At 40.7% G+C, this 21,732-nt stretch overlaps 1 protein-coding gene and 1 long non-coding RNA gene across 6 annotated transcripts in view; one reads left to right on the top strand and one right to left on the bottom strand.

The window, feature by feature from the left end:
* The first annotated feature begins 3,669 nt into the window (after nucleotides 1–3,669).
* On the top strand, nucleotides 3,670–7,711 carry LOC137473678 (uncharacterized). Of its 2 annotated transcripts, none has more exons than XR_010998924.1 (3): nucleotides 3,670–3,741; nucleotides 4,056–4,260; nucleotides 5,457–7,711. It is a non-coding gene; the product is annotated as an uncharacterized lncRNA (long non-coding RNA). The 2 variants fall into 2 exon arrangements; XR_010998925.1 differs by having other exon boundaries at nucleotides 3,686–3,804.
* Nucleotides 5,049–21,732, bottom strand: part of GRM3 (glutamate metabotropic receptor 3) — a 102,908-nt gene continuing 86,224 nt past the window's right edge. For all 4 annotated transcript variants that reach the window (XM_068189545.1, XM_068189546.1, XM_068189547.1 and 1 more), the window contains exons 4-6: nucleotides 14,657–15,723; nucleotides 10,973–11,147; nucleotides 5,049–5,595 (exon numbers count right to left, since the gene is read on the bottom strand). In XM_068189545.1, coding sequence (XP_068045646.1) covers nucleotides 5,522–5,595; nucleotides 10,973–11,147; nucleotides 14,657–15,723 — 1,316 coding nt within the window. In that variant the 3' untranslated portion in view covers nucleotides 5,049–5,521. The remainder of the gene's footprint in view (nucleotides 5,596–10,972; nucleotides 11,148–14,656; nucleotides 15,724–21,732) is intronic.

Below are 21,732 nucleotides of genomic sequence, written 5' to 3' on the forward strand. Positions count from 1 at the left end.
ATGGTGTTTCTGGTGCAGTGCTAACACAGTGGGACACAAACCAATACTGTAGAATTTACTTACCTTAAAATAAGAAAACGGCATTTTCCAAGAATTAAGCAAGTGTAAACTGAAATATTTGAGCTGATTTCTGCTATTCATTTCTTTCTGTTAAAGATGTAGTAGAGAGGGGAAGTTTCCATTTTCCCATAAGAGACAAATTTTGGAAGCCTTTAACAGTTCACTAAAAAGTCAGCTAAGTGTGACCTCTTCTACTGCTCTGCCAAAATATACTGACAGCAACCCCCCCTTTTCTTCCACATGGTATCACATTAGAAAAGTGTTATTTGATGCCATAAAACAATGTGAATCAGTCTGTTATGTGTTCACTTGATTAAACGGAATACATTTTATTGCTGCATTTGCATGCTTTTCTTTGAAATCTGGAGTCAAGCAACTGAATCTCTTTGAGGATTAAGCACATTTTAGTGGTGTCTGTATAAATTATTTGCAAATTAGCAGAATGTCATTGTCTCAGCTTTGACAGTCCTTGCTAGGGGGAAAATGCACAAAGAATATGTTCTCTCTTGGCTCTGATTGTGTTAGTTGGTGTTTGTAATACAGAATACAATTGATTAAGGTTTGGGGAAAACTATGTCTTAGAGCCACAGAGGGAAATTACTGAGTAGCTTCAATAGTCTATAATCTTTGTTCAAAGAAAGGATTTTACTATTTGCTTTTGAGAAATAGGTTCTGGGATTCTTTGATAGTAGAGGGGAAAGTTTGCATGTTTTGTCTTTCCAGAGCCAGTAGTACCTGTAAAATCAAGGGACTTAATTATAATCAGATAGCAGCAGATGTCACCATTTAGGAGCCAGTGGTTTTTGACTCTTCTCCAGCAGTGACCAACACTGATGCTTCAATATAAGTGTAGAAGCAGCTACAATTTGTGCTGACACACCAGTGAGGATTTCCTCCTCAGCAAGGAGTGCTGCTGGTTGGTCCACATCATGAAGCGTGGTGGACTTAAATATTTATTCTAGATAATATTTGATAACTTCTCTGGGAAGCACATTCCAGACCCTCACCACCCTCAGAGTGTTTTCTCCTAGCATGTAATCGAAAATATCCCTTGTTTTGGCTTAAAACCATTCACTCTTCTGTTATTATCTGCCCATAAAAAAGTAACTTTTTTATAAGCCCCCCTTAGGTACTGGAAGGCTGCAATGAGGTGTCCCCAAAGCCTTCTCTTCTCAGTGATAACCTCAAGAGAACTCTTATGAAGTTCTGCTTATCTTTAGTGGTGTTCTCCCTTAGTCTTTCCCCCTGTGTGCTACATTCACTGAATTCCCTTGTTTTTATTTCTTGTTGAAGACTTCTGCACTGTGCTGCTTTGGTGAGATGTAAGGGGAGAGGAACAGAAACAAAAGGAAGTCAGCTCGTCCTAGAACATGCAGTGTGTGTCACAGTGTACAGTGACATCCCCAGTCATCTGTCTGGATGGTGCCCCCTCTGAATTCATGCAGCAGGAACAAGGGAGACACAAGAATAGAGGTGATTCTAGGCTGCCATCGTGTTTTGGTTGTTCCTCTGGGTCTGTAGAGCAGGAGCCCATCAGGAAGAATTCTCTAAGTTCCGTGTACTGTGAGGCTGATGCTGTAACAGCACCGAAAAGCCACAGCAGGGTTTTGTGATGTGCATTTGCCACCCCATCCCTTTTCTCTTGCAGAACCAGCACAGCCTGGTCCTGGCCTTTTCTTCTTGCAGTAAGAAAGCTCAGTTTTGCCTGTGTTTGTGTTGCTGGGAAGCTTTGAGGTGGCTCTGGACAAACAGCTTCTGCCCTTTGTCTTGCAGACTGCTGGCATCGATGAGTAGGCAATGGACATCAGACTGCATGTGGTGATGAGTTAAGGGTTTGCTTTGATCTCCCTTACTCTAATTGTACTAATTGGGTGAAAGATTGCAGTGGAAATCTCCTTAAACAGAGCTGAAATTTCTGGGTGTGGTCAGGTATTTTGGACGTATTTTTTTCTGATTTCCAGAATTTGTTCCATTCTGGGGGAACATAATATATTTTAAATAGATTTTGATTTTTCAATTTGAAAAGACAATTCATTTGTAAATTGGTTTGGCTATGAGTGAAACCATCTGTGTTCAATTAATTGAGGAAAAACAATCGCTTGGATAAAAAATAAAATATTTTGGTTTTCCACAGTAGATTTTGGCCTTGCTTTCAAAATTCATTGACAATTTAAAAACCAAACAACTCTTCTAGAAAAACCAAACCACCAAAAACCACACCATAAATAAAGAGAAAAAACCCACAAAGCTTGTTTATTTCAGATTGGCCTGCAATAAACTTTTTGAGTCTTACTTTTCTATTCTGCTAATAAATGAAAAGTGATCAGTTTTTCACAAACCTTTCTGCAACTGTGATTTTTATCAGAGAGCTGAGGTACTTGGAACTTATGTCTTCTGAGTAAAAAACTAAAGTTTTCTTCAGCCTCCAATTAGGCATTGTCGATTCTGGGTTAAGCCTTGCTCTCATTCACAGCATTCCCTCTGATTTCAGCATTTTACTCTTAGTGTGCAGGGCTTAGAGAAGTGTGATTACTCTCAAGGCTCACAGTCAGGGTACTTGGGAGGAACTGTGATAGGACCCTTTTACTTTGAGGTGAATTGCTCAAATCTTTAAATATGATGGGAAAATAAAGATACTGGAAAAGGTTTGTACTCTAAATTCAAGGTTTACATAAATGGGTACAAAAACTATAAACTGTTATAAATATAGAAAATAAAATAGTGATGTGAGACAACAGCAAAGAAAAAAAAAAACAACCTAAAATTCCCTTTCTTAAAAGGTTTTCACGCCCATATGGTGTGGAAAGCCTCTGCTTTGTCATTTTCCTTTTCCGTCCTGCTGTGTTTTGAAACTGGATTACTTCATCAGGCAATACCAAACAATCTGCATCTGTGGACATCCAATAGAAAGTAGTGAAATGCTTTCAAGACAAAGCCAAATAAGGTACAAGAATGTCAGGAGAATTCAGTGGGGATGGAAGTCCAGAGCTCTGCATGTTTTGGTTGTTGGGTTTTTTTTGTATGAAAACCCCACATGCAAGTGGCTTTCAAGCCAACTAAGTATTCATAGCAGGTGTTCAGACACAGACACTGGGTCATTTTCTCAATAGTCCTATCAAAATGAATGAAAACTCCAGCACAGTGAGATCCTCACCTGCTACAAATTAACTTCAGTAATGTCAATTTTGATCCTGGGGCTGGATTCATTTGACACAATGCCTTAATTTTTAGTGCAAACTTTGTGATCCGAGCAAGCTGTGCCCGCTTTTATTTGGAGAGTTTCATCCCTGCCTGAAGTGTCTTCCTGAGAGAAGCCAGGGGAATTATGCCTGCTTCCTTCCACTGAGTACAAAGGGAGACAGGCTGACAATCTCAGATGTAGATATTTAGTTAGTCCTTGTAAATTATGAGTGTTAGATGAGGTGCATTTGACCCTGATTGTGGCTTTCCATAAAAATTGAGAAGAAACTCTCATTGGCCTAGGCATTTTAAGAGCTCCATAAAGGCAAGATGTCAGAATTATGGTCAGCTATTCTGACCTTTTGTCACATGTGACCAGCCTCTTAATCCACCAAAGAGCACACCAAAGGCAAATGAACCAACCCGTGGTGCTTTAAGAGGTCTTGATTGGAAAGGAAGACTCCCAGCCTGTCAAAACTTGACCCTGGGCCCTGCATCAAGGTGAGAAACAAGCCTGAAACATCAGGTTGTGGAGACGAAGAAGCTGAATGCAGAGCTCTGCAGGTAGGGTGGGCTGATCTATGCCCACTTCCGTGGGAAATCTCAGAGATTCCTGTTCTGCACAGCTCCATGATGCAGAGGCTTAAATGGCTGACTCTGTCATGGAAGTGTTGACATCAAGTGATCTTTGCTGGTGGACATGTGGATGTTTAGAAAATACACAAGCATCCATCTATAAGTAGGAATTTTAAGAACCTGCATCTTTAATTTTATGCATCTTTAGCATTCCTAATAACAGCTACTTCCTTTGCCAGTTCCGCTCTAAAGGACTTGCAGATTTCCAGAAATATGTGGAAACATCTGCAAGTGCAGGAGAGTTGGGCTCCAGAGAACACGTACATCCCACACTATGCATCTGTGGCATCTGACTTTCAAGCCTTGCTGGTGTTGTCTTTGAAGCCAATGAGAATTTTGCTATTGACCTCAGCTGGAATGAGATCAATGGGAACAAGCCCTTAGGTAAATATGCTCAGACACATTAATCAAAGGTGTGTTTGTTTCCTTAATGACTTTTAGACCTGGCAGAAGAGAGGGTTTCAGATTGTTTCAATAGAGTGAGGGCAGCTTTAAGAGTGCAGTTTCAAAAGCCAGATTTTTAAGGTATTTTGCAATTGCCTAAGTAGGTGGTATGTATGTCTTGAAGCATTTGGTTTGAACGCAAAGGTCACCCCAGAGACGTGTGTAAATGTCTCCTGCATTTCTCTTTTTTGACTTTCGGGTCTCTGTGGTGCTCCAATTACCTTTCGCAGCACTGTTGATGTAGACAAGCTGAACCAGCTTTGTTTTGGCTGGAGCTATTAAACAGTCTTAGCTAATTTTCTGACAGATTTCCTTCCAACCTAATCTAAATTCTCTTTGTTTTTATATGCTACCAATCTATTCTGTGCATGACAGCATTTAGTCGTGCCAAATGAGTGAACCAGGAGTCAACAAATTTTTGCTAGCATCTCATTAACATGAAATTAGACATTTTCACTTTTGAAAATTACCCTCTATTTAAATAACAGAAAAAGAAATTGAGAAGCTTTAATAATGTGGGAGTTTTTTAAGAGGGAATTTCTATGTGACTTTGAAAAAACATTAATCATAAGCACATATACTGTGATATGGATTTTATAACACAGGCACCGACCAACGCACAAACACCTGTGTACACACACTCCAGACTTTTTATCCTTTTTACCTAACGTCCTCTCTAGAAAAATGTAATGACCTTGAGAGAGTAAGAAACAAAAATGAAACCATGCTGAAAAACTTTTATCTTTTTATTATTGGTGCCTTTACATTAATACTGCTGTTTTGTGCTGAGAAAACCAATCTGTTACACGTAAGGTAACTGTAATATACAACATAGAAATGCAGTCTAAGTTAATTACAACAAGGAGCTACAAAAAAAATTCGTAGGAAAGAAGTCACCTAACATTGCAACTGTGCTTGCAACAATCACTCCCTTACTGCAGGACTATGCACATTGTGAACCATGGTTATTTACATGTCCCTTACAACCATTAACAACAGAAGGGCTAAAATCAGTCTAAAAAGTTCCAGAACATCACTATATACTGTACAATCCTCAAAAATAATTTATTACACTGTTTCTAAAAAAAGGTACTAATTTTGCTTGGATGTCTTTTGTTTTCTGGTGTTCTCTGGAGCGCACAACATGTGCAAAATTTTGCCTAACAGTCTAAAAACTCAAGAACTGAACCACGAGCCACAATCACAGAGACGAAGTGGTGGAGTCCAGAACTTCCCTCCCGTTGCACACGGTTGGCACGTACATACTGGCAGATGCTGGAAGAGAAAGAGAGGGGAAAATCAACCGACTTCAGCACAGCAAAAAGGGAATTAGAACACAGGATTAGAATTCGTGCTGGTCTGGACCAGCTCAGCCCATTTATCCAAGGTGCCTAATGAAAAGTCACTGCCTATGTCAGCAGCAGAGCTGATGCAGGTGCTGCTTGCACCTCTGCATGGCAACTCAGACTTCAGGCTGAAGCATCCTCTAAGAAACCTGATTTCACTTTGCTGCCCACTGGGAGTATGGAGGGTGATTACACTTCTCAAAGAAGTGTCAGAATAAAATACATTTTTTTTTTTTTTTTTTTTAATGATTCTGTGCCACTGGATCTCACTTTGTAGCACTTTGAATGGTAGTGTGAATTAATACAGCTATAATGGCATTAAAATACCTCAGTAGCAAAAAGTGAACCTTTGGATTTTTTATGTTTTATTGGCAAGAAATGCTAAGGTCTGATCCTTTGAGCTTTCATGTAATTGGAGCAGACATTAATGAAGAAAATAAATATAGTTTTAAATCCAGGAAATAATCTACCATATTAGAATTCTGTGTCAATCACATTTTAATTAATAAAAATAAGAGTTCTAAGAACATATTGGGTGAAGTGAAGAAATTTTTTAATAACTGAATTTAAAAGCACGATTATTTCTCACCTAATCCCAGAATAATTCCTAACTATAATACACTTCACTTCTAGGAGCTCTGGATCGGGATTCAGTATTCATCCAGAGATGAGGACCAGATTCTGATAAACTTGTTTACATGGTATAACATTTTATACATCAGTTTTTCATTGCTTTAGTGGTATTAGGTGACAATTGAAGCTGAGTATAACAATCTGTTTGCAAATGTATTTGCATTTTGAGCAGAGAATATATTGCCCTATTCTGCTTAAATCTTGTGGATTTTCATTTAAAAGCAGATTCTTTTGCCCATCTTTGTTAAAATTATCCATTGGGCATCAAGAACATGTTTTCAGATACTCTTTGACATCTCTGCTCAGGGCACCATAAAGCTGCTTTTTGAAAGATACATTAGGTTAATGGTAACAGTGACCCAGAGAAATGTGATGCCTTCATCAAAAACAAAAACACATGGCAAGCAATGACTTAGTAAACTCAATCATCCAGTGTAAAAAGCAATTTATGCAGCTGACAAGGGCATGCTCAATCTTCCACATCTGCTGCTGGCTGCAATCTCAGTTGCACACTGGTTCTGTAAAGATGCTCAGTATAATTTTTAGAAATCAGTTCAAATCAGTTGGTATTTTTCATTCTTTTATTGACTGAATAAATATTTCATGGAAAACACAATTCCTTTAACAAAAGAAATTTAGAGATTAATCTACTGGACTAACCTACGACTCAAAGGGCAGGATATCTTCCTGAAACAGGAGACCCAAGAACGAGCCCCTCTTCTGGATTGGTCAATGGAATTTGATCTCTCACAACATGGATATGTGTCGTGAATCACAGGCGTGGAGGAATTGTTGTATGTGAAAGACCACAGGGCATCATGTCTGTGATTTCTAAAAGTTATTTTGTATTTTTTATTCTGGTTTTGTATTCTGTCTTTAACTGGGTATAATGTGGCAGCACAATGACCTAAACTTTTTTTAATTGTTATTTTAATTTTCTACTTTTTGTTAGAAAATAGAAAAATCAGTTCTGCTCAGGAAACCTGATTCAAATCCCTGTTCCACTTCAGTTTGGCTACAGGCAAAAGCATTTTGTTTCCATGAACATCAGTCTCTTAACCAGAATTTTTTTTAGCTTCAGGCTTTTTTTTTTTTTTTTTTTTTGAAGTCCAACACACTGACAAGCATGAATAGCTCAAATACTATGGTAACTGGGTCAGGAGGATATCAAAATTGGACAGAAATATATGGTGGTAGGTGAGAAAAGAGTGGCCTTGCCTTTTAAGTTTCCAGGTTTCCTGCACAGCATGTAGCTCTCTTGCAATGCTGGGATGCAGTTATTAACTCTGCTGGGTGGAGTAAAGTGTTCACACCAAGCATCCAGCTCTCCTGAGACAGAACAAAAGACCTTGCTTTTCATTACAGACCTCAGCAGTGTTAATCACTGGCCCTGCAGGGTTCTGAGCTACACTCCGTGTCTGATAGCAGCCACCAAGGGCTTTCCTGGAATACTGCTGGATGTGCAAGAGACACTTCACCTTCATTTTGTGTTGAGACCAAGGACAAAAAGTGTGACATCAGCAGAAGTTGTGATTTGGCTCAAGTTCATGCTTTTGATCTCCCTCTTCCTGGCTGTCCCTCATTTTGCTTAGGTAATCCAAGGAAAAGAACCAGAGGTACAATGCAAGAGCCCAGCACTGCCATGGTGACCTTGCAGCTTTGCCTACACAGCCAAGAACAGGCAGATCTGAATTTGCTGTCTGTGTGCCAACTGGAATCATAGAGACAGAGACTTCCTGTCTTGGAAGGGACCCACAAGGGTCACTGAGTCCAGCTCCCCTCTGCGCACTGGGCAACCCCAGGAATCACACCATGTGCCTGAGAGCAGTCTCCTCTATTCATGCTCACAACTGGATAACTGTGAGTTAATCTCTGTTATGTCAGGGCTAGTTTGGAGCCAGGCCTGGGAAAATAAATTCAGAGAGAAAAAACTGCCAGTCTGGCTATAAACAGTAGGTTCAGTTCTCCTTGTGACCCCTGTGCAGGCCACCTGGAGGAGCTCAGCTCTGTGGGCAGCTCTCCATGTGGACCGAACTTGGATGAATGACATCTGGGTGTAAAAGCTTAGTCTGAATCATGAAGGTGCTTATGAATTCAGGAAGGGGAGTTCTCTGTGAAGTTTTGTGTGTGCTGAAGTCCATAAAAGAGGAAAACAGGGGAGCTTCCCAATGGCGGAGACACTGCTGGGGCAGCAAAACTTATGCAGCACGCTGCCAAATGGGAATTTTCAGAACCAAAACAATGTGTACAAATATATGCATTTCAAAACATGTCATATACACAAGTACACTCTTAGCCTGCCTCTATTTGGCTTAAATCTATACTCTTTTTTTAGTCCAGACTTCAGCTATCAAAACGATCAAAGCTTGACACTAACACTTAGACTACCCAAAAGCATCATGAGTGTCACTTTTTCTCAGAGTGTCCAGTTTTCATGGTTCAGGAAGCTGTGTTAAAAACTGTCTGTGTGTCACTTGCTGTTCAATAGACACTGTGCTCATGGCATTCATGATCAATGGACTGAAGAGGTGGTGGCAGCCCTGAGATGCAATAGAGGTGGGAATCTTTGGAGATAGGAAAAGCACTGACCTCTAGAGCTCTGATAATATTTAAGAGCTGGCTTTTCAAAGTTACTAGAATGCCCTAGAGCTAATTTTGATGAGTTTGATATGAAGAAGTTTCTGAATGATGAAAAATGCTATCGAGACCAAAATAAAAACAAGCTGACAGCCCCAGGAGTGATGAGAGGAATATTTTAGACAAAGATTAGAACCAATTTGGATGACAACCTTTTTGGAGTTTTATAAAGGACTAAATAGTTAAGAAAAATAATGGAAATTTATTTAAAATAATTTTAAATTAATGGAAGAGAGTAAGGGAAGATTTTTCATCTTGAAAATATTGTCACTGTGATAGACAGTGTTATTTTCCCAAATAATTGTGCTAGATGGAAACCATAGGGCTGTTTCCTTTCTATGTGATGGATCTTTTAGCCCCACTTTCATGTCTTTTCATGGTCTAAAAAGCCCAACAAGGTAAGCAGCCCTGATTCAATTAGGTGAAAGCAGTAAAAGTAAATAACTGCAGCAAACTTTCTAAACAATGAAGTTGTAAGAAATTGTAAGTCTGTATTTTTATGCTTTTCTTAATGTCTTCAAGCTGTTCACAAGCCTGAAAGTGCAGGTTTTAATGTGAAGATGAACACTGAGGATGTCTCTCAGTTGCATGCACGCTTACACACACATATTTTATTCAGCCATTAAAAGCATCAAATTCCAAAATGCAATACAGAATCCAGTAGAAAGTATTTATGAATCAAAATGATTTCTGACTAAGCTCATTCCATAGCATGAGAATGTTAAAAAAACTTGGAAATATCACTTACACAAAATTGTTAAGGAATGAAAAGAATCTCATGGGACTTACCATTTCACCAAGGGACCACACTTCTAAGAGTTTTTGGGAAATGATTGGTCTTTTGGGAGTGTTCAGCACTTCAGGCACATAGTACCATGTCATTAAATTTTCCAAAATAGCAAGGAGTGCTTGCTCTCTGGTGTCAGGACTGGATGCAGTCCTGGCTGATGACACTGGGGACCTATAGAGCCAGATGGCTGATCTCTTGTTAGGGGACCCTGGGCATTCTTGCACAGTGTGTTTTGGGATGGAAGAGCCAGGGATGGTTGGGATCTCTTCACTTCCCAATCCTGCTAATGTGATACATAGTTACTTCCATGTTCTGTCTGAAATCTGAAGTGCCAAAGCTTTTGAGACAGTTTTGAAATTTAAGTGACACTCAAAAACCTCAGGCTAGGCTATTGTCAACTTGCTGGAAAACCCTTGCTCTGTGCCCCCCCCTCCCCCCTTTCCTCTATTTCTTATTCCCTTCCTCTTTATAGTTGTAGTGTGCTTTTCAATTGGATTTCCAGGGTAGACATGCTGTCCAGAGAGCTCTGTGAATGGGATACTGTGTGCTCCCATCTTTGATGAGTTAAATTAGTTAAGCTGGACAAAGAAATATACAGGTGACCTTTTTCTCTTTTTTTTTCTTTGTAATCCATTAAACTGTCTGAGTAACTCACACAGAAAAGGAGGGACAGCCTCAAAACAAAATCACAGCTGTGAACCTGCTTGTGATGAAGAGAGTGAAGATGAAGGAAAGAAGGGAATCAGAGCAAATGAGTTGTCCTTGCAACAGAACACTGATTGCTTCTCCAGGCTGTGGCACTGACAAAGGCTATTGATCATGCTCCGCATACAGATGCAGTTTATAGCATCTCTTGGATGCATTTTCTGCAAACTTGGAGCCTTTCCTTATAATGCAGGTGATGAGCCATTGAGAGCACGCTGCGCTGTGGCCCAGATCCTGTCAGCATGCTGCTCTGACAGGAATTCTCCGAGGCAATCTGCTCCTGTCACACTGCCAGAGAGACAGTGGGACACAGGGTCTGCTCGGTGTGTCCATCAGGCTGGAGTCAGTGCCCGCCAAAAACTTTCTGCTGACTTCTGTGAGCGTCAGAGCAGGCTCTGAGCAAACTCCCATGTGAGGGGAGTGACTTTTCCTCTCCAGACACAAAGGAAATGATGCTTTCACAGGGTTACACAGTTCAGCCCACCTTGTCTTTACCTGAACCCACCACACCCCCACAGAAAGTGGCAGACTTGTTACTTACACTGGGAGTAAGTGGTCCCGGTCCCACTGACACTGAACCTGTTGAGGTGGAGTCTGTGAGTGACCACGTTCTTCTGGGGCTGGAAAAGGATGATGTGCACCTTGGGTGCAAACAAGCAGCCCAGCACAACAAATCCACTGAGACTCACAGAGATGCACATGGTGGTGGTTTGCACCTAGGAGAGAGTGGGCACAAAACACTGTGCTTCAGTATGGAGAGCTCTGAAATGCCAAATATTAGAAACATTACTACATAACAGCATGAACCACAGTCCTGGGGGTTTGCAATGGGGCAGGCTGGTGTGAGCCTCTGTTGCATTCTTACCATCCACAATCCCAGTATCATGGGAATGAGATGCTGGTGCTGGTGGTACCCTGTGTCTCTGCATGTCAGGGAGAGATTGATTGTGTTCTCCCTCATTTTAGTACAGAAAGGATAGATCTGCTCTTTCTCTCCTACCCTTGATCTCTAACTTGATGACAGAACCTTCTGTAATGCTTGTCATGCAATATCTGAGCAATGTTGGCTGCAGTGGGAACCAGCTCACACAGAGTGTACATTATGTGGGTTTACATCAGTTGTCTCATGCAAAGCATGCATCTGAAAACCACTTTAGTTTCTACCTCCAGTCCTAATCAGAGAACTTGAGTAAGCCCTTGCAGAAAAAAAGGTGTGATTTGGAGTAAAGATAATATCTGGTGACTGTTTTCAGACTGGGTCTGAAAGGTGTCCTGATTTTGAGACATCACTTTTTGAGCTCAGAAATGAATTGTTTGTAAGGAGGCAGGATTTTAGAATATTTGCCTTCGGGCATTTGTTAGCATAGCTTTGCTGGCACTGTCTATCTTTTATCCTTTTTATTCAATAGTATAACTAGGTGCCAGTTTACTGCCTCATTTTCAGTTTATACTCTTTTGTTCTAAAGCAGACTCCTTAATTAAGATGTTGAATTAAACTGCTTTAAACTCTATTGCTTAATGTGAATGATTATACATCTACAGATCATTTTTCCTTAGTTATACTCCTGCAGTTCTTTGAGATTAGCCTTCTTCCATGGGAATGCTTTTCATATCTCCTTGTCAGAAATAATTGGTGCAAATTGGAAAATAGAGTAGGGAGTGGACATTGTTGCTTTACATATACACTAGCACAATTGGTGTTTTGTCATCAATGAGGATAATTAATGTGATCATTTAATACTCGCTCTTTGCACATTGTGGATGTTGCAAACACCATGGAATGTGCTCAGCTTTCACAGGGTGAGTGAACACGGAAGATCCAACAGAGCCTGCATGATAAAGGAATGGCTTATTTCACATTCTCCTTCACCTCTCTGCATTTTGTCCACAGACCTATGCTGTCAGGTCAGGTGGATGTTGAACTGGGTGCTGTTTGGGTAAGACATGAAAGGAGTTTTCTTATAAAACAAGAGTAAATGAAGCTACATTTATTTTCCTTAGCTTCAAGTTACGATTTTTTCACTATCAAAGCTCTCTTCCCCCACCCTGCTTTTCCTAGGGTTTGTGCTGCCTGGAGCAGCTCAGCTGTGCTGGCATAATTATACACTCAATCAATTAAATGATTTGGCTTAAAAATAGCTCCATCCCACAGGGTTCCTTTTAATCCAGGTCACTCCAAAGGTTCAGTGCGTAACCCAGCCTCACAGACTGGACCGGTGTGCTGGCAGAGTGGAGGAAATCCCACTAGACCATGTGTTATGCTGAGGCACATGGACAACAGGGAGGTGTTTTGGGACAGCCAGCACAGCTTCACCAAGGGCTACAGATGTCATTTATCTGGAATTCTGTAAAGGCTTTGACAGGTGCCCCCTAGCACCATTCTCTCTAAACTGGAGAGATATGGATTTGATGGGTGGGCTGTTAGGTGAATAAGTTATTGGTTGAACGGTCACATCCAGAGGACAATGGCTCGGAGTTCTGATGGGCATTAGTGACACGTGGTGTCCTTCAGGTGCCCATATTTTGGACCAGTGTTATGCAATATCATCATAAATGACATAGATGAAAGGATCAAGTGTATGCTCAGCAAATTTGCAGATAACTCCAGGCTGAGTGGGGCTGTTTCTAAGACTATTTATTGTTATGCTACCAGACTAGGGCTACGTTAGGACGGTACAAGTTGATTCAGAGTCAATAGATGACACTGCATGAAAATTAAATATGGGCTTTTCAAAGGAACCCCAGAAGTGTAGACTTGTCATGAAAGTATCAAAAAGATGTTGAAAGCATTTTCTGCTATTTTTGTAGTACTTGAGTTGGTTTATTTGGAACCTTGCATATAAATTAAATGCCTACAAGTGGTTTTGAAAACTCCACTCAGGAGACAAGGCTGTAAAATTCTGCTTGAACAATCATGTCATGCTCCTTTTGGCCATTACTGTCTGTACTGCCCACTCATGTGACTGTCTGCACTGATATTTCCCTCCTCCTGTGTCTGTCTTCCTCTGATTACTTTGGGTGTCCAGAGTTGTTCCCTAGTGCCTTCCTTAAACTTTTCCTTCATTAGCTTCAATCCATTACTTGCTATTCTAACTTCTCCTGAGACTGAATAATCCCTTCCTCTCGTTTTGTTGCCTTGAAATTATTTATGGTCTGTGATCACGTCTCCCTGGGTTTACTCTTGTCTAGACTAAATATATTTAGCTCTTTTACTGTCACTCTGCATGTCTCTCTGCGTCATTTGTTACTTATCCTTGTTTTCTAGAGGTTTTCAGTACATTGCCTAAGACGAGTAAAATAGTACTAAATATATTGTTCCAGAGTGGCCCACACCAAAAATATGTTAAGTGACATTATTAACTCCACAGTCTTATATGCTGTTTCATGTACACACTATTGGCAATAACATCCCCCTAAGGTAATCTACCTTTCTTCTTGGCAGAAAGTTGAACTAATTCTCTGCAAACTGCTGCAAGGGCTAACTCCCACAATCACTTCTCACATCGTAATAACTGTGAGATTTCCAGTGGAGCAGATCTGAATCTTTTTTCTGAGACAATTTCCTTCTGCTCAAAAATACAATTTTATTGGACTTGAAGCCTTGCAACACTATCTGGCAATTTAAACAGTTTAATGTTTCTAAAGTTTACTGGTAAAGACTGACCAATATTTGCTGCTCAGTGAAGTATGTGTTTTATAAAGTGCAGAAAGAATAAAAAGTTCTGTACTTAAATAGAATTTGTTGAACTTTTCTAAACAAACCTGTTTCATAGGAAATTTTGAAATTTGATCTTTATATTTTTTAATAGCATGTTTTAATAGCAGATTTTTTTTTGCAGAGGAGACTAGTTAATACAGATTTTATTTTAAGCTCAATTTCTGCCCAATAATTCATTATGACTAATTTTAGGTCATTTACTGGGTTTTTCTGTTGGGACTGTGGCTTCAGATAGTGATGAACCCAAATGAATACTTAATCCATGTGTTATGCCTCTTTTGCAATCAGACTAGCAGTATTAATCCCTTCCAACTCTGACTGCACATCCTCTTTTTGAAATGCGACCACTTTTCTTAGAAGTAAGCCAAAATCTGGTAACGTTGAAAGAGAACTTGTTTGCAAGGGACCCAGGGGACAAAAGAAGTGATAAAAAGCCTTTAGTGAATGCTAACATGGTCCTCTAAAGTGCTGCATATGATTTATGGAAACAGATGCCCAAAGACTTACTCTGTAGTCACTGGATGTCACATAAAATATAGGGAGAAAGGCCAGCCAAATGATGCATGTTGTGTACATCGTGAAACCGATAAACTTGGCTTCGTTGAAGTTCTCTGGACATTTCCTGGTTTTGAAGGCATACACAGTGCATAAGACCACGAGGATGACATCATATGTTAAGGACATTAACATACTGGAATCTTTGACATTGCATTTCAGGATGACAGTCTCTCTCTTCTCAGGAAGCGTGTATCGCCTGGTGCCTGGCGCCTCCAGGATCAGCCACACGGACACCACCACCACCTGTACCAGAATGAGACTCAGGCAGATGAACACCTGAGAGCTGGGGCTGATGAACTTGGGCCTCTGAGCACCGTTCTTTACGCCATCAAATATTCTGGCGATGCAGTTCGTTTTTGTCAGGAGGGCGGAGTAGCAGACGGCAAAGGAGCTTCCCAGCCCCAAACGGCGGAGGGTGCAGATGGCTGGAGAAGGCTTGGCTATGAAGAAGAAAGTCATGCTGTAAGATAGGAAGACCCCAAAGAGCAAAATGTAGCACAGTTCACGGCCAGAGGCTTTGACCAGGGGTGTGTTGTTGTGCTTGATGAACACTCCAATGACCATGAAAGTACAAATAAAGCCCAGGCATGCGATGGTAACAGGACCTATTGCCCAAGCATCTTCCCACTTGATGTAGTCTTCTGGTAGGTCATAGCAGCCAGTCAGGTCAGCTGTGGGCCATTTTCCAGGCCCGCAGTCTGCACAAGTGAATTCATCAGCCAGGTACTCGTAGGTTTCACAGGGAATACAAATCCAACAGCAGACATCTCCTGGTTGCATATTCTTCATCTCATTAGGAGCGCAGGGGTCGCTGCACTGGGAGACAGGGACAGAGCTCCTGGACCAGTGGATGGAGTCTACCTCCAGTGACAAACTTTCTGCCCACTGACCAACCTTCACGTAGGAGTATCTGTCTCCAGTGAACTGGAAATTGAACACATTGTATCGTCCTATCCCATCCCCGTAGGCATCAAATTTGACCATACTGTCTGCGTCATTGGGAGGGTTGAAGGGAGCTGAGAAAAAAAAAATAAACAGAGAAATGTTATTACCAGAGCTACATATGATTTTTTTTTCATCCCTTTGGCAAGCACAGGCACCTGACAGCTTACAGAAAACAATTCAGTTGTCAACAGGTAAGTCAAGAGGTTTGTGTCTGTCTCAGTTTTGAACTTGGAAAAAGAGCTCACATAATGGAACTCTATTTCACTTTACATTTATAAATCTAAGATGACCAATGTCCTTACTTTATTTTGTCTTGGATACAAATCAGTTCTCTAATTATTTGTCCCAGTATGCATCACTGCTGTCTCTCACATTTTCTCTTGAAAGAAAGAGGTCTGCTTCTGAGTTTCAGCATTTTTTGGTGAAACTTGGATGCCATAATATAAGAAAAATTAATGGTCAGGTCATTAAATGACAGTTTTGATGCCACCAGTCTGGAATGCAGTTGAATAAAGGATTCATTTTAGGATGATGGAGAAATAACTGTGAAATCCTCAACAATTTCTTACTATGTCTTTTTCTCTTCTCCCTGTGTTGTAGGAAGTTTTGAATTCCATCTATTTTGCTTCAGTTTTACCAGTTTCTGATATTTCTTGTATGGTCTGAAGTCCCCAACATGTGTTGCTTTGGTCCTGTATCTTGTTTGGGGAACACATGACAAAACCACAAGCTGGATCTGGGACCTTCTGTGAAATCAATATTGTAACACTTCTAACCGGTAAGCTCCGCAGGGTTTTGTTTATCCTCCAGCTGAGGCTTAGCCAGAGAATGAAGAAATATTAAAAATCTGGGAAGAAATTGGATTTACCTTGTGATTTATTGGTCATTTGCTGCAGCATCAAAGATAAAAAGCTTTACAGATAGGAAGCAAAAGGATTTTTTTTACCATTGATGAGCAATAAAGGTGATTTTATTTCCCAGTGTCTTTTGGCCATAGAAGTGGTTCCACTGTCATTGCTGGAATAAATCTCTTTCCCTGCCTCTGTGCCCATACTGTGCTTGAGCAATATTGTATAAGGGTGTAATGCCTTCCTCCACTTCAATCTCCAGATACTTTGGATTTCTTGTGGTAGATTTATTTAGCTTCTTTAAAACACTGAGGTCAACTTCTTTCACCTTTATTCCTGCGGAGCATTACCTTATTTTGCAGCACTCTGGCTAAGGTCAGTAAAAAGGACACTGGGTTTTGGCACAGAAGCCCCAGCTGGAGGGTTGAAATTGTGATCTGCACATCCTCAGGTGCTGCTCTTGGTATGCATTTTCCCCCAACTTTCTGCTTATTGTAGGGCAAAACTGTAATCTAATTTACAGCCACCTACACTCTCTTCTGAGTCAAGACTCTGCTTATTCTCATCCCTACCCTCTCCTGCTCTTTCCCACCTCAGCTCTGTCAGCCACAGTAGTGGACAACTTTGGTTTGTAGGATTACAGAATCATGGAATTGCAGAATAATTCAAGTAGGAAGGGACAACAATCAGGGCCCTCTGATCCACCCCTCCTGCTCAAGCAGGGCCATCCCAGAGCACATGGCACAGGACTCATCCAGACAGTTCTGGAATATCTCCAGTGAGGGAGGCTCCACACCGTCTCAGGCAACCTGTGCCAGTGCTCTGTCACTGCACATAAAAGAAGTTCCTTCTCATATTCACGTGTTGCAGCTCCTGTCTTTGCCTCTGTCTCATTGCCATTGAGAAGAGCCTGGCTCCCTTCAGAAACCCACATACACTGATGATTTCCCCTCTTAGCTGTGTCTTCTAAAGGCTGAACAAGCCCAACTCCCTCAGCCTTTCCCCATAAGATAGATGATGCAGTACCCTTATCATCTTTATACCCCTCTGCTGGAGTTGCCCCAGGAGCTCCATGTCTTTCTTGTACTGTACAAATTAGGACTGGGTAGCCCAGAAAATTGTAAGAAGTTTATTTTATCTTTTTTTGTCACTGTTGGCATCTAGTTGTAACACTCTGTAGTCCAACGAGTCCTCTGAGAGCACAAAAATTAAGAGCAGCATAATCCTCCCCCAAATGGCCAGTCCTGCTGGAAGTGACATGCTCTAAATTAAACAGGTAGATAAATTCAAAATATAGGTCAACAAGAAGAATACAAAGCAGCTTTCCTCCTCTCCCTCCTCCTCCTCATGCACAGGCACGCAAGCTCCCTCATCCAGGAGCAGCATTAAATGAAACCATAATGCAGCACTTAACAGCTCCTCAATAATATGCTGTCATTGCCTGTGTCTTATTTCATTATTCATAACACTTATATAGATTGTAGAAGCTGTTAACACAGCAGCCCAGCTTTAAGAGCCAGTTTATTCACTTCAGTGTTACCCAGGCCAGCTCCTGAGGTGGGCTGAGAGCCTGTGACTGCTGCTGGCACCAGTGGAGCTGCAGGTCAGGAAGACAAACTGCAAACTGCTTGTTTGACATCTGTCAAGTGCATAACTTGAAGGCCACAAGAACCCCAGTGCAAGTTACCTCAGGGTCTGAAACACCTGCACTTTTCAGGAAAGAATTCCCTCTGTATAACATATTTAACAACTTCTTATAGAAGTTCTGATAGAATATTTATCATTTAAATGGAGAAAAGTATTTTCCTTAGATTTTGCAGTTAGGTTCAGAAGGCAAAGCAGGTAATCCCACACAGAGTTAGCTTGAAGCTCAAGTATAATTTCATTCCATAGGGCTGTTCCCACGCTACAAGAAACAAAAGATTTTTGTAGGACAACATGTTCTAAGTTAACCAAAGCTTGCAGCTTGAAACATTCATTTTTAGTGGCTGCTGACAGAGGAAAATAAATCACCATCTTTCAGATGGAAAGGATGAAATCATTTAACCAAACAATGATGTATTAAATTATAGTATGGTGAGCCAAAGCCTACAAATGAGCCCACTGAGTGGCAGCAATTAATATACCCACTGATTATGTATAAACTCACTAAGGCAATTTAACGTATCATTTATCAACATGTTCTAGATCCTGTAGGAACACTTCCAAAAAGTAATGTTTTCACAAAATATGACGTAATAATAATAATACAATTAAGATGCTTATAGGCAAGAAAGGTGCTTATCACAAGAAGGCAGGATCTTATGCTTTAGAGTAAAAATAACTGTTTTTTGCAAATTGGTTTTCCTGGAGATGATGTCAGTCTGTCATAAGTCACTCTGCAAATTCTTTTATATATCTCAGTTTTTAGAGGAAGCCTACAATCCTTATAGCAGGTATTTCTGGCAGGTCTATTTCAGAATTGTAGCTCAGCTCTTTTACACTTATCCCTCAGGAGAGGACAGACAAGAGCCTCTGGATCTCATCAGCTGCTAGCTAAGAGGCTGAGTGACAATATGAACTTTGGCCACTTTGAGCCCTTGAATATTCTCCTTCCCTTGTATTTCATGAAATGAATTAGTCCTGTGAAAAGCAGTTATACAAGAGGAATTTTGCAAAAGAAGCTATCAAGGAAAATAAAGGATAATTTAAAAAGACCTAAAGCAGTGATGCTTTGTGTTTCAGCTTGCAGCATTTCAGCAATGAAGGTGCAGCAGCAGTGACATTTATAAGAGAAGGAGGGCAGAAGGCAGAAATCTTTGGAACCCCAGTGCAGGCAGTTCAACTCTGTCAGCTCCCTGGAGAAATTCTACTGGAGGGGAGGATTTCATTGTGCAAGTGGAGGACAAACTCCTTCAGCTTCAGATAAGAGAGGAATAACTGCAGATTTATGGCTGTTTTAGTAGCAGATACAGATAAGAACATAAAATAACATCATAGCTTTTATGTAGTGAATTATGTCATTTGTTTCCATCTTCCTAAGTGGGAGCAATTTTTCCAACAGTCACATAACTTGCAAAAATGTGCTTATCTGCTGTTGGAAGCAGATGAGTTGCTTTTATTTGAATATCCTTGATATTTTTGGTGTCAGTGATGTACAGCTCTTGATGACATGAAAAAATTCAGAAACAAAGTTCTGAAGGGGAGATTTATTTTGTCTTTGGGCAAAACCTTTATTTGAAAAGGCAGTATGAAAAATATGTTTAAATACTTCTAATTCTGTGCAATGCCTCGGTTGAGTGAAAAACAGTCCAGGATTTTTTAACAAGGAATGAATAGATGAGGAAAACAAAGAAGTTTTCATCCTAATTAGGCACTGGAAATCTTTTAAGAGGCTGAGCAGCCTAGGGAAAGATGTGTGTCATCTTAACTGGCTTGGAATCAGACTGGGTTTTGTTTGTCAGCAACATCTTTGGGCCAGGAAGGATATTTTGCATAGAGTCTCTCACGTGTCTGGCACAGAGTATCTGGCACAGATTTGAGTGTGTAGATGTTGTCCTATAGAAAACATCCTCACTAACACTTCCTGGTAGGAATGATGACAGATACCCCTACATCTAAGAGCATTTTTCATGTCCGCTAAAACGCACCTCTGTTCTTTGTTTGCAGACTGTATTCTTTCTAAACAAGGCACAGATCACAGAGACACAGCTCACTAGCTAGGAGGCAATTCATTAATAGCAAGGCTTGATGAAAGCCCTGCAGTTTTTCAGCTTGACAGTTGGGAGATTTCATGTGGTTTGGAAAGAGATGTAAAAAGGACTATTGAGTGCACTGAAGCTACCTTCTTCCACATCTTGTTGGCCCCAAAGACTATGAGGAGATCATGATTAAATAGAAATGGAAAAGTAAAGAGGGAACAGGCTGGAGTTTCTGAAAAGTTGAGTAAAACCTCCTTAGTCTCACTAGATGGTGCTGCAAAAACTCCAAAATCCTGATTTAAGACTGAAAAATAAGAAAATTTTTATGTAACAGAAAAATATAGTTATTTTTTAATTCCCCCCTACTCTTCCTGTTCCATATCCAGGGCAATGCCTTTTTAAAACACTTTAATGGAGAGCCTAGATAATAATATAACAAGATATGTTGTGTTTGTCCAACAGGCTCATCTGTGTGTATGGTGCCTTATCTTGAAAAGAATCAGAAAAGACCCTGAGAATGCACATTTCTTTTCATTCTCTTTTATTTTTAGCTTGATATGGTTTGTTGAGGTCAAAGTGACTTATTTCTGCTTGGCTGAACATTTAGACCAAGCAACAGAGACCTGATGCACCCACTCTTGTTCCAGCTTCAGCACAGAACAACTGGTTTCATATGTGATTGACAGTAGGGACACTGAAATTTGGCAATTTAAAAGTTGGTATGGGGAAGGATCAGAGTGAAGTGTCACTAGACTGTACCTCTCCACAATTAACAACATACTACTTTCCACAGAGACCAGCAGTCACTTTTAACCTCTGCACCACTGTCTCTGGATGTCTGGTGTTTGGGTCATAGGCAGAATTGCTTCTTCTCATTTAAGAAATAAATGAGACAAATAAGACAGATTAGTCCCCTAAAAATGTCATTTTCCTATCTATGTCTACAGATTTTCCACTCAGGTCTATGGTTTCTCTCTTAGGCTAGATATTTGCCATAGGGAGTTTTAAAACTACCCATAGACCCCCACAACTTTTGCACTGGTCAGAGGCAGAAATGTTTTCCTCAGGCCTTGTTGCAAGGATCCATCAAGGGATATATGTGGATGAGTTTGTTATCCCAAACTTGTGTCCTACAAAAGAGAATGAGTATTGGCTATTTCTAGGGCTCACTTTAAAGTGGTACCTGGAACAGCCCAGCCAAACAGTTCTTTTTCTCTTGACCACCATGAGTGTGCCTATCTGAAATACACCCACTATTTACATATCTGAAGTCAAGTGAGATGAGCAGCTCCAGTGTCTGGGACAGAAAGGCTCGCAGCGGGAGCACCAAGTGGCTGCAGCATGTCCAAGCTCTCTGTAGAGTACCTGAGAGCAGGTGCCTCTCAAGCTGCCTGCACAGGCTGCTGTGGGGGCTATCAGAGAGAATGGTTTGGGAACATTTGCAAAATAAGATAAGAAGGGTCTGAAAAACTAGGGGAATTCCTTCAGCTTGTCATTACCCTCATTATCCTCAGCCTGGCTGAGCACAGAACTCCCAGGCTACCTTTCCTGT

Source organism: Anomalospiza imberbis, chromosome 5, assembly GCF_031753505.1.
Source record: "Anomalospiza imberbis isolate Cuckoo-Finch-1a 21T00152 chromosome 5, ASM3175350v1, whole genome shotgun sequence".
NCBI classification, from domain to species: Eukaryota; Metazoa; Chordata; class Aves; order Passeriformes; family Viduidae; genus Anomalospiza; species Anomalospiza imberbis.